A 16011-nucleotide genomic window follows, 5' to 3' on the forward strand; every position below is an offset into this window, starting at 1 on the left:
AGTGTTGAACAAATCAAAATATGTTTTATATTTGAGATTATTCAAAGTAGCCACCTGTGAGGATCGTCGTTGGAGACAGGAAGCAGATACAGGGAGAACATTTAATAAATAATGGACATGAAACAGGACAGGAATGGCGTCTGGACAGGGGACAAAATACCGACATCAATGCAGACACCGGGAATAACATGAGGAACAGACAGATAAAGGGGAGGCAATCAAATAATGATGGAGTTCAGGTGTGCATAATGTAGGGGACAGGTGTGCGTAATGATAGGCAGTCTGGTGCTCCCACGACGATCCGGCTGAGGCGTGGGAGCCTGGCGAACCGGCTGAGGCGTGGGAGCCTGGCGAACCGGCTGAGGCGTGGGAGGCTGGCGGCCGGCTGAGGCGTGGGAGCCTAATGGCCGGCTGAAGCGTGGGAGCCTAATGGCAGGCTGAAGCATGACGTGGGGTGGGCGCCTGCCGAGACCACCGGGGCAAGAAAAACCTCTCGAGCCAGCTATGACATGGAAGTCCGACGAGCTAGCTGAGGCACCCCGGAACCGGACCCAATGTCACCAACAACAAACAAGGCCTCCCTGATGCTTCCAATTTTGATGTCAGCATTTTGTGAGGATCGAAGCTTTTGACAGGTGTGCATAATGATAGGCCGTCTGGCGCCCTCGAGCGCCAGAGAGGGAGAGGGATGAGCCTTGATGACAGCTTTGCACATTTCAATTAACAGGTGTGCCTTGTTAAAAGTTAATTTGTGGAATTTCTTTCCTTCATAATGCGTTTGAGCCAATCTGTTGTGCTGTGACAAGGTAAGGGTGGTATACAGAAGATAGCCATTTTTGGTAAAAGACCAAGTCCATATTATGGCAAGAACAGCTCTAATAAGCAAAAAGAAACGACAGCCCATCATTACTTTAAGACATGAAGGTCAGTCAATCCGGAACATTTCTGGAACTTTGAAAGTTTCTTGAAGTGCAGTCGCAAAACCCATTTAGTGCTATGATGAAACTGGCTTTCATGAGGACCACCACAGGAAAGGAAGACCCAGAGTTACTTCTGCTGCAGAGGATAAGTTCATTAGAGTTGCTTGGGCCAAGAAACACGATCAATGGACATTAGATTGGTGGAAATCTGTAATTTTGGTTCTAACCGTCATGTCTTGTGAGACGCAGAGTAGGTGAACGGATGATCTCCGCATGTATGGTTCCCACGTGAAACATGGAGGAGGAGGTTTGATGGTGTGGGGGTGCTTTGCTGGTGACACTGTCACTGATTTATTTAGAATTCAAGGCAAACTCAACAAGCATGAATACCACAGCATTCTGCAGCGATACACCATCCCATCTGTTTTACGTTTAGTGGGACTTTCATATGTTTTCAACAGAACAAGGACCCAACACACCTCCAGGCTGTGTAAGGGCTATTTTTTATTTGACCTTTATTTAACCAGGTAGGCAAGTTGAGAACAAGTTCTCATTTACAATTGCTACCTGGCCAAGATAAAGCAAAGCAGTTCGACACATACAACACAGAGTTACACATGGAGTAAAACAAACATACTGTCAATAATACAGTAGAAAAATAAGCCTATATACAATGTGAGCAAATGAGGTGAGATAAGGGAGGTAAAGGCAAAAAGGCCATGGTGGCAAAGTAAATACAATATAGCAAGTAAAACACTGCAATGGTAGATTTGTAGTGGAAGAAAGTGCAAAGTAGAAATAGAAATAATGGGGTGCAAAGGAGCTAAATAAATAAATAAATACAGTAGGGGAAGAGGTAGTTGTTTGGGCTAAATTATAGATGGGCTATTTGACCAAGAAGGAGAGTGATGGAGTGCTGCATCAGATGACCTGGCCTCCACAATCCTCCCACCTCAACCCAATTGAGATGGACCGCAGAGAGAAGGAAAAGCAGCCAAAAAGTGCTCAGCATATATGGGAACTCCTTCAAGACTGTTGGAAAAGCAATCCAGGTGAAGCTGGTTGAGAGAATGCCAAGAGTGTGCAAAGCTGTCATCAAGGCAAAGGGTGGCTACTTTGAAGAATCTAAAATATTTGTTTAACACTTTTTTGGTTACTACATGGTTCCATTTGTGTTATTTTATAGTTTTAATGTCTTCACTATTATTCTGCAATGTAGAAAAGAGTAAAAATAAAGAAAAAATGAGTAGGTGTCCAAGCTTTGACTGGTACTGTATATATTGTACAATATTAGGGAAAATTATAGTCCTATAAAAGCTTTCCAGTTTCACTGACTCACCCAATGATGCGCAGCTCACTCACTGGCGATGGCTGATGCCCATGTCAAAAGCCTCTATCTTGTTTTAGTCTGTACAATACTGTTCACTCAATAGGCCTATTTGGAAGTTGATAACATATTTGGTAGCCTACAGGGAGATTAGTCTTTCTTTCAGCAGGAATCATTTGCTTTCCAATCTGTGTTTTCCCTCGATTGTATTTGAAATATAGCGAAATAGCTGTTTTGCCTGTATGCTGTTCACTGACAGATTTGCAGCGCGTTCCCAACTGTAGGCATGCCTCGTGGTTGGGCTACACCAAAAAGTTCTACAGTGACACCATCGAGAGCATCTTCACTGGTTGCATCACCGCTTGTTATGGCAATTGCACCGCCCTTGATCACGAAGCGCTACAAAGGGTGGTGCGGACAACCCAGTACATCACTGATGCCAAGCTCCCTGCCATCCAGGACCTCTATATCAGGCGGTGTCAGAGGAAAACCCCAAAAATTGCCAAAGATTCCAGCCACCAAATTCATAGACTGTTCACTCTGCTGCCGTCCGGCAAATGGTACCAGAGCATCGGCTCTCCGACCAACTAAGACAGCTTCTACCCCCAAGTCATAAGACTGCTAAATAGTCAACTAATGGTACCCAAACTATCTTGCACTGACCCTACGCACACTCACTAGACTTAATATACACACTCACTCACACACACTTTTACACTCATCGTTTGCTGCTGCTATTCTGTTTTTTATTTTACTCTTATTATTATCTACCACTTTACCCTGCCTGCATGTACAGTGCATTCGGAAAATATTCAGACCCCTTTCCTTTTTCCACATTTTGTTACATTACAGCCTTATTCTAAAATGGATTAAATTTAAAAAATGCATCAATTTACACACAATACCCCATAATGACTAAGCGAAAAACATATTTTTTTTACATTTTTGCACATTTATAATAAAATTAAAAAAAACAGAAATACCTTATTTACGTAAGTATTCAGACCCTTTGCTATCAGTCTAGAAATTCAGCTCAGGTGCATCCTGTTTCCATTGACCATCCTTGATATGTTTCTACAACTTGATTGGAGTCCACCTGTGGTAAATTAAATTGATTGGACATGATTTGGAAAGGCATGCACCTGTCTATACAAGGACCACAGTTGACAGTGCATGTCAGAGCAAAAACCAAGCCATGAGGTTGAAGGAATTGTCTGTAGAGCGCCGAGACAGGATTGTTTCGAAGCACAGAGCTGAGGAAGGATACCAAAACATTTCTGCAGCATTGAAGTTCCCCAAGAACACAGTGGCCTCCATCATTCTTAAATGGAAGAAGTTTGTAACCACCAAGACTCTTCCTAGAGCTGGCCGCCCGGCCAAACTGAGCAATCGGGGGAGAAGGGCCTTGATCAGGGAGGTGGCCAAGAACCCGATGATCACTCTGACAGAGTTCCTGAGTTCCTCTGTGGAGATGGGAAAACCTTCCAGAAGGACAACCATCTCTGCAGCACTCCACCAATCAGGGCTTTATGATTGAGGTGCCAGACAGAAGCCACTCCTCAGTAAAAGGCACATGACAGCCGGCTTGGAGTTTGCCAAAAGGCACTTAAAGAACTCTCAGACCATGAGAAACAAGATTCTCTGGTCTGATGAAACCAAGATTTAACTATTTGGCCTGTATGCCAAGCGTCACGTCTGGAGGAAACCTGGCACCATCCCTACGGTGAAGCATGGTGGTGGCAGCATCATGCTCTGGGGATGTTTTTCAGCGGCAGGGACTGGGAGACAAGTCAGGAGAAAAGTACAGAGAGATCCTTGATGATTGTGTCGGCCGTGAACACAAACTTAGAGGAATTGATAGGCCTGTTCCGTGTATTCAACAGCTGCGGTTGGAGCTCTGGCTTGTTTTTTTGTATTGTTCCTACCATCGTCAAGTTCCTCTTGAGGAGCTCCTGTCCCAGCTTGTGCGAAGTAAAAAAGTTATTGCATATGATGTTGTGGCCACGGAGTCCCTGTGTCACGTCCAGGACAACCCACATCCCTTGGTTCTTCTCAGGGGCTCCTCCATCTGGCTTCCCCGTAGACACATGCAAGTTCCACGCTTATGATGAAGCAGCGTCACAGGCAAACCAGATCTTGATTCCATATTTAGACGGTATGTACTGCCTGAAGGGGCAGTGGCCCCTAAATGGCATAAGCTGCTCATCAACAGTAACGTTGGGCCCAGGGTTGTTAAACAGGGGAAGGCAGTCCTCCCACTTGTCACACACTGACCTGATTGCAGCTAGCTTGTCTCTCTGCCGCCGAGCTGGTATGGTGTCTCGGTTATCGAAATAATCCTGGAAATAATATGGAAGTTTTCCAGAGACATTGTTGCATGGAAAAGTTCTCTGCCAGTTTCTGCATCCCACAGGGATTCTGTGGTTTCCCCATTGCATCTGAAAACATCAGCAAGGAAAATAATCACAAAGTATGCATGTAAATGAGTTTGGTCCATCTCCTTCCATCTCTCTCCAAAAACACGCCTTCACTCCAAATTGGTGCAGTCCAGAATGATTTTCTGGATGGGGTCTGGGATGAACCGTTCAAAAGAAGACTTTGTCCTGCACATGAGTAACCGCCATCCGCGTCGGCCCGGGTTGCATCCTTATCACATTGGCAGCCATGCGGGTTGGCTCATTCCTTGGACAAGAAGACTATTCAATTTCACAATTTTTTTACATCCATATTTCTCCTCCTGCAGGCTTCTGATAAACTGGTTGCTGACCAGCTGGTCCTGGGGCTGGTTGCTGACGGGCTGGTCCTGGGGCTGGCTGAGGGTCAATCTCATCCTCTTCTTCCAACTCACTGTCAGACTCCGAATTGACAGAGACATGATCCTCATATTCGGAAATGTCTTAATCCTCCAAAGTGGTAGACGCTCCATCCTAACTAATTTCTCTCTCTGCAAAAATTATTTCTAAGGCCCTCTGAGCAGAGATAATTTATGCCATACTGATTGATTGTGGTAAGGAGCCTCACATGCAAAGCAATTTATTTGTTGTGTCCCTCCCCCAATTTGCACCTGGCTGGGGTAGAGTGTGGGAAAATACTGAATTTTTACAATGTATTTTAAATAATGTATTGTAATAACATTGTGCAGGTTCCCGCAAGACATTATGTAGTTTCACACACTACAAAGGGTAAAGAGTGTGAGAAAAGTGGGAGACAGGCAGACAGGCAGGGAGACAGACAGGTTATTGGTTCTATGTTGAAACAGCAGGCCCAAGGAGGAGGAAGACAGAGTGAAGGCACACAGCAAACCTTTTTGTTTCATTTTTGCTTGTTTTCACCTACACACACACTTTCCCACACTTTTATTACCTTCGGGTACAGTGGAACCAAACAATAAATAGTGTGCACAGTGTGCACTCAACGAAATTGTGTTATTTTACATGTTCTTCACAGAAAATGAGCCAAGGTCAATGATTCTCAGGTTGAAAAAATAATGAATTGTATCATTTTTCTTTTAGTAGACATTGAAAAAGGGTCCCACAGACCCTAACACCACACAAGGGTTAAGAACTTAAAAACCATTTGACAGACAGGGCACAATGTTTCCTCAATATTATGAAAGGTGTACTGCAGGAGTCGATTTTGGGACCAGTTCTCTTTACTATTTATAAATAATATTGGTCTATGTATTAAATCCTGTAATGTTAATCAGTATGCAGATGATACGGTAATGTATGCCATTGCACCGACAGTTGATCAAGCTATGTAAGAGCTGCGATCTGATTTTGATACATTACAGAAAGCTCTTGTGGATTTAAAACTTGCACTGAATGCGGGCAAAACTAAATATATGTCGTTCTCTAATTCATGTAAAAATGTCTCAGATGGGCTATATATTCACTCATTGGATGGTTCTCTCATTGAGCGGGTTCCCGCCTATAAATATCTGGGCATTTGGATTGATAAAGAACGTTTAAAAAAACATACTGATGAGCTAGTTTAAAAGTAAAGATTTAAAGTGGGCTTGTACAGCAGAATATACAGTCAACTTTCCTGCCAGATCTTGACTATGGTGACACCATTTACCAGAATGCAGAAGCAACTACTCTTTGGATGCTGTCTACAATAGCGCCCTTAACTTTATTACAGGTGAAAGTTTTAATACTTATCACTGCATCCTGTATCAGAAGGTAGCTCACTTCATTACTCCCTTGTTTACAAAGAGTTACCAAACCCATTCATTCTTGAGGTGCTGCTTGTCTCAACAAAGTTTGGTAAAACCGCTTTTAGTTTTAATGCATCACAGTTATGGAATACATTACAAAACAAATTACACCTGGATAGGTCAGTTTAAAACTCAGTTGTTAAAAGTGTTCACCGAAGTGTGCCATTTTTTCAATTGATTGTTATAGCTTGTTGCAATAAACTGATGTAATACATTTATAGCTGTCTTGTAGTATTTCTTCATCGTTTTGTTGTGGCCGTATTGATGTAATTTTTGTCCTCAGGGAACCATTGTAAATGGGACACTGGTATCAATTCGGTTCCCCTGAATAAATAAAAGTTAATACATTTTGTACTACATGAGTTTTGTAACCTAATGGGAAAGGTATTAGCACCATCTAAATGCTGCCAATCCTTCCCATTCATTGACATCTATTTTTTTTTAATTCAGATTTAGAATACCATGGTGAAAATATTAAGTTCAATGTAAGAAATATAAGCTACAATACCTGAATTGACTGAATTAAAACCCCTGACCATCTTTTGATATGTCAAACCTAAAAAGTCCAAAACTCGTACCAATTCTGCCACTGCCCACGCTTGCGTTACTGTAAACTGCTTTCACAGCCCCCCACTGCATTCTAATGCATATATTTAGCAAAGCCGCGGACAAAGTTGTCAATAAAAGTGGTTGTTAATCAAAACAATTTTCATATTTTATCTCTCCACAGGCAGGGGTCGAGAGTCATCGGCTGGATTGCCCAGGGATTGGCCAGTGTGGTTCCCCAGCCTGAATTAAAAAACATGGAGGAGGTGGAGCCTGCAGAGACAACAGAGGTACAGATGGAATGGTCTGACAGGTGCCCTGAAGGGTCCACAGATTTTATTTGAGTAATAGCCTGTAGCAGTGTTGTCTGAACTTTCATCTAAGTCAGTTAAATTGGTTAGTTAATTGGTTGTAGTTAAGTGTTGTAGCTATAGAACAGCCCCTACCTAAAATCACACTGTACACTAAAAATGTTAAAGTAAAGAGGACTTAGGAAGCCCCTCAAGCGTTTGTTAACTTCAATCAGCAAGCTGTAATAAATAAAAACATTCTCAGTTAGAGAGGACCAAAATGTATTATTCATGGTTAAAGTGTAGCATTAGCTTTCTTTGACTCATCTCTGTCCTGTACTTGGAACCAGGATAGACATTTTTAACAGCATTTCCATACAGATTGCAGAGGTGATCAAGGTGCCGGAGGTTAAGAAAAAACCTACCGTAAGTAGCTATATCAAGGGCCTTGATAATATGCTAACCAAAACTACTCATGGCTTATGCTAACGTGTAGCATTAGCTTTCTCAAACTCTCAATTCTGTACTTGGAGCCAGGCTAGCCATGTTTAACAGCATTTTCATTCAGATTGCAGAGGTGAGCAAGGCGCCGGAGGTTAAGAAAAAACCTAGCGTAAGTAGCTACATCAAGGGCCTTGCTAATATGCTAACCAAAATTTCTCATGGCTTATGCTAACGTGTAGCATTAGCTAACTCAAACTCTCAGTTCTGTACTTGGAGCCAGGCTAGCCATGTTTAACAGTATTTCCATTCAGATTGCAGAGGCGAGCAATGCACCGGAGGTTAAGAAAACACCTAGCGTAAGTAGCAACGTCAAGGGCCTTGCTAATATGCTAACTAAAATGACTCATGGCTTACGCTAACGTGTAGCATTAGCTTTCTCAAACTCTCATTTATGTACTTGGAGCCAAGCTAGCCATGTTTTACAACATTTCCATTCAGATTGCAGAAGCCAGAAAGGTGCCGGAAGTTAAGAAAACACCTAGCGTAAGTAGCTAAATCAAGGGCCTTGCTAATATGCTAACTAAACTTACTCATGGCTTATGCTAACGTGTAGCATTTGCTTTCTCAGACTCTCAGTTCTGTACTTGGAGCTAAGCTAGTCATGTTTAATAGAATTTCCATTCAGATTCCAGAAGTGACCAAGCGTAAGTAGCTAGCTATAATATGGACATTGCTATGCTATGCTAACTTAAACCCAATGCTAACGGACCTGCTGCAGCTGTGTTCAAACTTGGTTCTAGAGATCCATTCGCCACAATGTCCCATTGCTACCCCTCTCCCACCCCAGCTGTGCCTTGAGGCTGAGAGGGCCGGTTCTTGCTGGCAACACTGATTCACTGATATACATGTCATCTGCTCAAGCAGGTTCTGCGAGGTGGTGATTCCTGTGGTTTAGCTGTTTGATGATCGACGGAGATAGATAACTCTCGACCTGGAGAGAAAAGGGTTTTCCACAATCCCTGATTGGAGAATCAAATTTATATGAGTCAGCTATCAAAACCGAATGATATTATCCAATCACATAACATCTCCATTTGAATGTCACGTCACTTCAGTGGCAGCCTTTGGAAGAAGTTGACAGCAGTCAGTCCATGCATGCATCACTGTGTGATAATGAATACAGCGGGTGTTTCACAATATGCATACTACCATGCTCCACACACTCTCATACTCCGAGTGCATTCTCCGAGGACGTTCTCTTGAGTACGTTATTGTGAGGACGAGAGTATGGAGAACAAATAAAACATTACATTTGAAAAGCACTCGCACTCCCCCTACTGTATTACCTCACACTGGACCTCCCCATTCATTGAACCTTCTTCTAGCCAAGGATAATGGCAACAATAGAGACGAAACAAGATATACAAAAAGCAAATGTTATGCAAGGTAGATGTCAAATCTTTGTGGCTATCTAGCTAGCGAACAGTAGTAGCTAGCCAGTTGACGTTAGCCCTATTGACTTACTATGGGCTTGCAATCTACATACACTACAGTGGGTATTGTAGGCAGGTAATGCCAAAATTAACACAGTATGTACTTATTAATGTATCAAGATCAAATATTGTAGTAAGGCAACATATGAGATGTGAATGGGCAACATTTCATTCTAAAGTCTGGGTTTATTTGCTCTCGCTTCAGCTCAAATGATGGACACCATTGATTTCAAGAAGTTTTGTGTAGTTTTTTACATGGTTCCGTCATATTTATACGCGTACTTTCCGTTGAAGCTTGCATCGGTGCGTCCTTCACAATATGTACAAACGGAGTACGCGTCCGAGAAGTGCCCTCCTTGCTCCATTTCGCTTACCTTTGATTTGGACTCATACTCTGACCCTCCCATGCTCCAATTTGCGGAGCACGGTTGTATGCATTTTGAGAAACACCCAGGATATTTCTAACCCTGTAGCCGTTCAGGTCGAGAGTTGTTTATATGTGCAGGTTCCTGCTGTGGCTTGTACAGTATGTGAGAAGGCCTTTTAAGACATGAAGAGCATCCCCTGTCTAAGAGAAAATTGCAATTTTATGACGAAATGCACAAACCTACAGTGCCTTCAGAAAGTACACACACTCCTTGACTTTTTCCACATTTTGTTGTGTTACAGCCTGAATTTTAAATAGATTTGGTGTCACTGGACTACACACAATACCCCATAATGTCAAAGTGGAATTATGTTTTTAGAAATATTTACAAATTAATACAAAATTAAAAGCTGAAATGTCTTGAGTCAATACGTATTCATCCCCTTTGTTATGGCATGTGGCATGTGGCATAAGTTCAGGAGTAAACATTTGCTGAACAACTCACATAATAAGTTGCATGGGCTCACTCTGTGTGCAATAATAGTGTTTAACATGATATTTGAATGACTACCTTATCTCTGTACCCCTACACATACAATTATCTGTAAGGTCCCTCAGTCAGGCAATGAATTTCAAACACAGATTCAACCACAAAGACCAGGGAGGTTTTCCAATGCTTAGCAAAGAAGGGGACCTATTGGTAGATGGGTAAAAATAGAAAAGACATTGAATATTCCTTTGAGCATGGTGAAGTTATTCATTACACTTTGGATGGTGTATCAATGCACCCAGTCACTAAAAAGATACAGGCGTCCTTCCTAACTCAGTTGCCGGAGAGGAAGTAAACCGCTCAGCAATTTCACCATGAGTCCAATGATGACTTAAAAAAAGGTTTAATGGCTGTGATAGGAGAAAACTGAGGATACATCAACAACATTGTAGTTACTCCATAATACTAACCTAAATGACAGAGTGAAAAGAAGGAAGCCTGTACAGAATAAAAATATTCCAAAACATGCAATAAGGCACTAAAGTAAAAAAAAAAAAATGTGGCAAAGAAATTAACTTTATTTCCTGAATACAAAGCATTATGTTTGGGCCAAATCCAACACAACACATTACTGAGAACCACTCTTCATATTTTCAAGCATGGTGGTGGCTGCATTATGTTATGGGTATGCTTGTTATCGGCGAGGACTAGGGAGTTTTTTGGGATAAAAAGACACAGATTAGAGCTAAGCACATGTAACAGTGTAGGTTCCGTCCCTCTCTTCGCCCCAACCCGGGCTCGAACCAGGGACCCTTGCAGACATCAACAACTGACACCCCACGAAGCATCGTTACCCATCGCGCCACAAAAGCCGCGGCCCTTGCAACGCAAGGGGAAACCCTACTTCAAGTCTCAGAGCGAGTGACGTCATCGATTGAAACGCTATTAGCGCACACCACCGCTAACTAACTAGCCATTTCACATCGGTTACATACAGGCAAAATCCTAGAGGAAAACCATGTTCAGTCTGCTTTCCAACAGACACTGGGAGACAAATTCACCTTTCAGCAGGACAATAAACAAAACACAAGGCCAAATATACGCTAGAGCTGCTTACCAAGACAACATTGAATGTTCTTGAGTGGGCCTAGTTAGTTTTTACTTAAATCTGCATGAGAATCTATGGCAAGAAAATGGCTGTCTAGCAATGATCAACAACCAACTTGACAGAGCTTGAATATTTTTTTTTATAATAATTTGCAAATATTGAATAATCCAGGTGTGCAAAGCTCTCAGAGACCCAAAAAGACTCACAGTTGTAATCACTGCCAAAAGTGATTCTAACATGTATTAACTTTCTGTAATATTTTCATGTCTAAAAACATGTTTTCACTTTGTTATTATGTGGTATTGTTTGTAGATGGGTAAAAAAAAAGATATATTTAATAAATGTATTGTTCAGGCTGTAACACAACAAAATGTGGAATAAGTCAAGGGTTATGAAGACTTTCTGAATGTACACAAACTACTTACGACTCATTACAATCTGTTATTGTTGAATATTGATAGATTTTCTGTGAATGTTTGTTTCCCTTCAGGTGCATGCTATCCAAGATGTCCCGGGTGAGAGCTAACAGCATATTTTTCCTATGGGTAGAAGTAGTAGCATGATAATAATCATGACATTGCGTGTGGTTCTATTGATGATGTTGGGGTGGGGGGTGATGATGATGATGATGATGAACTCCTTATCTCTAGATGCAGAGCCTCTTCCTCATATTCCTGTGGTGGAGGTTCTGTCAGATGAAGAGCCTCAAGAAGAGAAGGGAATCCCACCCAGGTGTGTGTGTGTGTGTGTGTGTGTGTGTGTGTGTGTGTGTGTGTGTGTGTGTGTGTGTGTGTGTGTGTGTGTGTGTGTGTGTGTGTGTGTGTGTGTGTGTATGTGTGTGTGTGTGTGTGTGTGTGTGTGTGTGTGTGTGTGTGTGTGTGTGAATGCCTCTCTCCTTCAATCTCTCTCTTCTACCCACTTTGTTGTCTCCAATGACATTCTAACGTGTGTGTTTGTGCCTGGGTGTCGTGTGTTCTGTTCTCAGGGTGTATGAGTGGATCAAACAGGGTTTTGAGAAAGTGGTACCCCAGCCAGCTGACATCAACAGAGACATCTCAGCGAAGGCCCCCTGCCCACAGAAAGGTTATCTTCTAACACGCAGAGATCCTCATATTTATTACAGGGATGCTTGGGGGTGCTGAGCAATAGGTTACTCTATATTGGTTCCACAGTCTATCACCAATCTTATATCTTGTTCTGAGGCTAGAAACCTCATGCACCAGCAAGCCTATATCATTTTTTTATATATTTTTTTACATTTGTTGCATATTTATGAGCTGTTTGTTCTGCCCTTGCAGTGACCTCCAAATCTCCGGAAACTGAAGAGGAGGCCAAAGCAAAGTGAGTCTCACAGATGTTTACGCTTTTGTATTTACACTACAAGCTCATTGATTCACAAATATGTACTTATTCATGTAAATATTACAGATTGTACAGTGGTTGTAAAGGGAACTATTTTAACAGTTTAATGAAAAAATACATTTTTCTGCAATCTCTTTAATGCTGTTGTATTGTTATGTACAGTGGCAAGAAAAAATATGTGAACCCTTTGGAAATACTTGGATTTCTGCATAAATTGGTCATAGAGGCATGGTTCACATCAGGCAATGCTTCTTGTGAATAGCAAACTCAAATTTTGTGAACTTCATCTAAGTCACAACAATAGACAAACACAGTCTGCTTAAACTAATAACACACAAACAATTATACATTTTCATGTCTTTATTGAACACACCGTGTAAACATTCACAGTGCAGGGTGGGAAAAGTATGTGAACCCTTGGATTTAATATCTGGTTGACCCTCCATTTGGCAGCAATAACCTCAATCAAACGTTTTCTGTAGTTGCGGATCAGATCTGCACAACAGTCAGGAGGAATTTTGGACCATTCCTATTTACAAAACTTTCAGTTCAGCAATGTTCTTAGGATGTCTGGTGTGAACTGCTCTCTTGAGGTCATGCCACAGCATCTCAGTCGGGTTGAGGTCAGGACTATGACTGGGCCACTCCAGAAGGCGTATTTTCTTCTGTTGAAGCCATTCTGTTGTTGATTTACTTCTGTATTTTGGGTCATTGTCCTGTTGCATCACCCAAGTTATGTTGAGATTCAATTGGCGGACAGATAGCCTTACATTCTCCTGCAAAATGTCTTGATAAACTTGGGAATTCATTATTCTCTCGATGATAGCAAGCTGTCCAGGCCCGAGGCAGCAAAGCAGCCCCAAACCATGATGCTCTTTCCACCATACTTTACAGTTGGGATGAGGTTTTGATGTTGTTTCATCTGTACACAGACTATTTTGCCAGTAGCGCTGTGGAACATCCAGGTGAACTTTAGCAAACTTCATACTTGTAGCAATGTTGTTTTTGGACAGCAGTGGTTTCTTCTGTGGTGTCCTCCCATGAACACCATACTTGTTTAGTGTTTTACGTATCGTAGAGTCGTCAACAGAAATGTTAGCATATTCCAGAGATTTCTGTAAGTCTTTAGCTGACACTCATTGAGCATTCTGCTCTGTGCTCTTGCAGTCATCTTTGCAAGATGGCCACTCCTAGGGAGAGTAGCAACAGTGCTGAACTTTCTCCATTTATAGACAATTTGTCTAACCGTGGACTAATGAACATCAAGGCTTTTAGAAATACTTTTGTAACCCTTTCCAGCTTTATGCAAGTCAACAATTCTTAATCTTAGGTCTTCTAAGATCTCTTTTGTTTGAGGCGTGGTTCACATCAGGCAATGCTTCTTGTGAATAGCAAACTCAAATTTTGTGAGTGTTTTTGATAGGGCAAGGCAGCTCTAACCAACATCTCCAATCTCGTCTCATTGATTAGACTCCAGGTTAGCTGACTCCTGACTCCAATTAGCTTTTGGAGAAGTCATTAGCCTAGGGGTTCACATACTTTTTCCAACCTACACTGTGAATGTTTAAATGATGTATTCAATATAGACAAGAAAAACACAATAATTTGTGTGTTGTTAGTTTAAGCACATTATGTTTGTCTATTGTTGTGAAATTTGATGACTAATTTATGCAGAAATCCAGGTAATTCCAAAGGGTTCACATACTTTTTCTTGCCACTGTATCTGTTGTCATGACAGTGAGGAGGAGAAACAGCCCAAGTAGGTGACAAAATGGCCGCAGCTTATATTGGCCGCAGCTTAGCTATCAAAGCCCCTCATACCTACGTTACTGCCTCACCCTAGCAGGGTGAGGCAGTAACGTCACCCCCCACCCCAACATCACCCCCCACCCCAACATCATACTGCCTCATACCTATGTTACTGCCTCACCCTAGCAGCTTTTGGCCCACCTAGAGAGGAGCAAAAAAGGTGGAAAATATAATTCTACCGTGTCCACTCTACGTTACCTGCTAAGAGCATTGGGCCAGTAACCGAACGGTTGCTGATACGAATCGTCTTGAGCAATGCAGTTAACCTCCAACAACAACTGCTCTCCGGGCGCCGATGACAACGATTAAGGCAGCCCCCATACCTCTCTGATTCAGAGGGATAAATGGGTTAAATGCAGAAGACACATTTCTGTAGAATGCATTCAGTTGTGCAACTGACTAAGTATCCCTTTTCCCTTCCCAATGGTCTGACACATTCTCTACGCTGCTATAACATGGGAACGGCTTGCAAACACATTCATGACGCTGTTATAACATAGTAATAGCCCTGAAATGTGCTATACTGCTAAAGCATGATAGCAGCTGTTAAACATGCTCTGTGATGTAGACAGTCCATATTCTGATATCTCTGTTCTCCTTCTACAGTGTGGTGGGCTGGATTGTTCAGGGCTTCGGTCGTATGTTACCTCAGCCTGTCCTGACTCCCAGTGGATCGGTGAGTGACTAACCTCCTAATAGCACAAGACAACACACCAGGATAGTGTTCATTAAGGCACACTGTAGCAATACACTTTGCATGGTAAACCACATTTCTTATTGGATAAGTTCAGGTAGTCCTTCCCTGTTTCAGTAAATCTTCTTCCATTTGGTGCAAATAATGAACAAGACCCTGGTTTTGGGTTAGAGATAAGGCCGGGGGAGTTCTTTAGAATCAAATTATACATTTTATTCAAAGTTGTTCTTAAACTTCAACTGAACAGGACATAAATGAAAGAGGACGTAGGTAAATGGGAACTGAAGTCTAACATCCTTTGTTTTGTGTCTCCCCCTCTGACAGGAGAACGCTGTGCAGAACAGTAAGTAAAGCTGGTCTCATGGCTTTCTCATACACATACAGCATCTCACAGATCATGAAACTCAAAATGGTGTTCAAAAAACGATCAGCATTATAGTCATATAAAATCCAAAACAGTGTACAAAGATGTCTGAAATTCCAATAGACAGGCAGGACAACAGAGAGTACAACCAGACATTGGCACTGTTCCTTTGAGTCTGATATCAGCTGTGGACACACTTCAGTGACCTGAGTTATGCTTTGAGGTAGTTTGATTGATTGATCAGTATAGTGGGGCGGTGATTTGCAGGTTCATTGATTGGTTGATTGGTTAATTACAAGGTGTATTGATTGGTTGATTATGGCTAGTGTCCATGATGAGGCAGACTCTAACTGGGCTCCTCTTCTCATTCTGTTTCAGGGGGGAAGGTGCGCTGAGAGCCCCTTAAACAAAAGGAGAAGGAAGACTGGGAAAAGTCGCTCACAAAAACATAAACACACACATAGAAGAGGAGACTAAACCGCAGGCACACACTGATGATTGGAGCGAGACAGGCAGTTCAACAGACAGGCAAAAAAGACGGAAGAATTAATAAATGGACACACACTTAGCAGAGGAGG

The 16011-nt window shown here is 42.1% G+C and overlaps 1 protein-coding gene across 3 annotated transcripts in view; it reads left to right on the forward strand.

The window, feature by feature from the left end:
- Positions 1 to 16011, forward strand: part of LOC106561912 (uncharacterized) — a 71702-nt gene that overhangs the window by 17407 nt on the left and 38284 nt on the right. For 2 of the 3 annotated variants that reach the window (XM_045688956.2, XM_082957690.1), the window contains exons 7-18: positions 7197 to 7302; positions 7684 to 7728; positions 7871 to 7915; positions 8058 to 8102; positions 8245 to 8289; positions 11695 to 11719; positions 11855 to 11936; positions 12190 to 12287; positions 12503 to 12545; positions 14305 to 14325; positions 14982 to 15051; positions 15394 to 15412. In XM_045688956.2, the coding sequence (XP_045544912.1) occupies positions 7197 to 7302; positions 7684 to 7728; positions 7871 to 7915; positions 8058 to 8102; positions 8245 to 8289; positions 11695 to 11719; positions 11855 to 11936; positions 12190 to 12287; positions 12503 to 12545; positions 14305 to 14325; positions 14982 to 15051; positions 15394 to 15412 (644 nt within the window). The remainder of the gene's footprint in view (positions 1 to 7196; positions 7303 to 7683; positions 7729 to 7870; positions 7916 to 8057; positions 8103 to 8244; positions 8290 to 11694; positions 11720 to 11854; positions 11937 to 12189; positions 12288 to 12502; positions 12546 to 14304; positions 14326 to 14981; positions 15052 to 15393; positions 15413 to 16011) is intronic. The other variant, XM_082957691.1, reaches the window with a different exon arrangement.

This window comes from Salmo salar, chromosome 11 (genome assembly GCF_965601325.2).
Source record: "Salmo salar chromosome 11, fSalSal1, whole genome shotgun sequence".
Taxonomy (NCBI): Eukaryota; Metazoa; Chordata; class Actinopteri; order Salmoniformes; family Salmonidae; genus Salmo; species Salmo salar.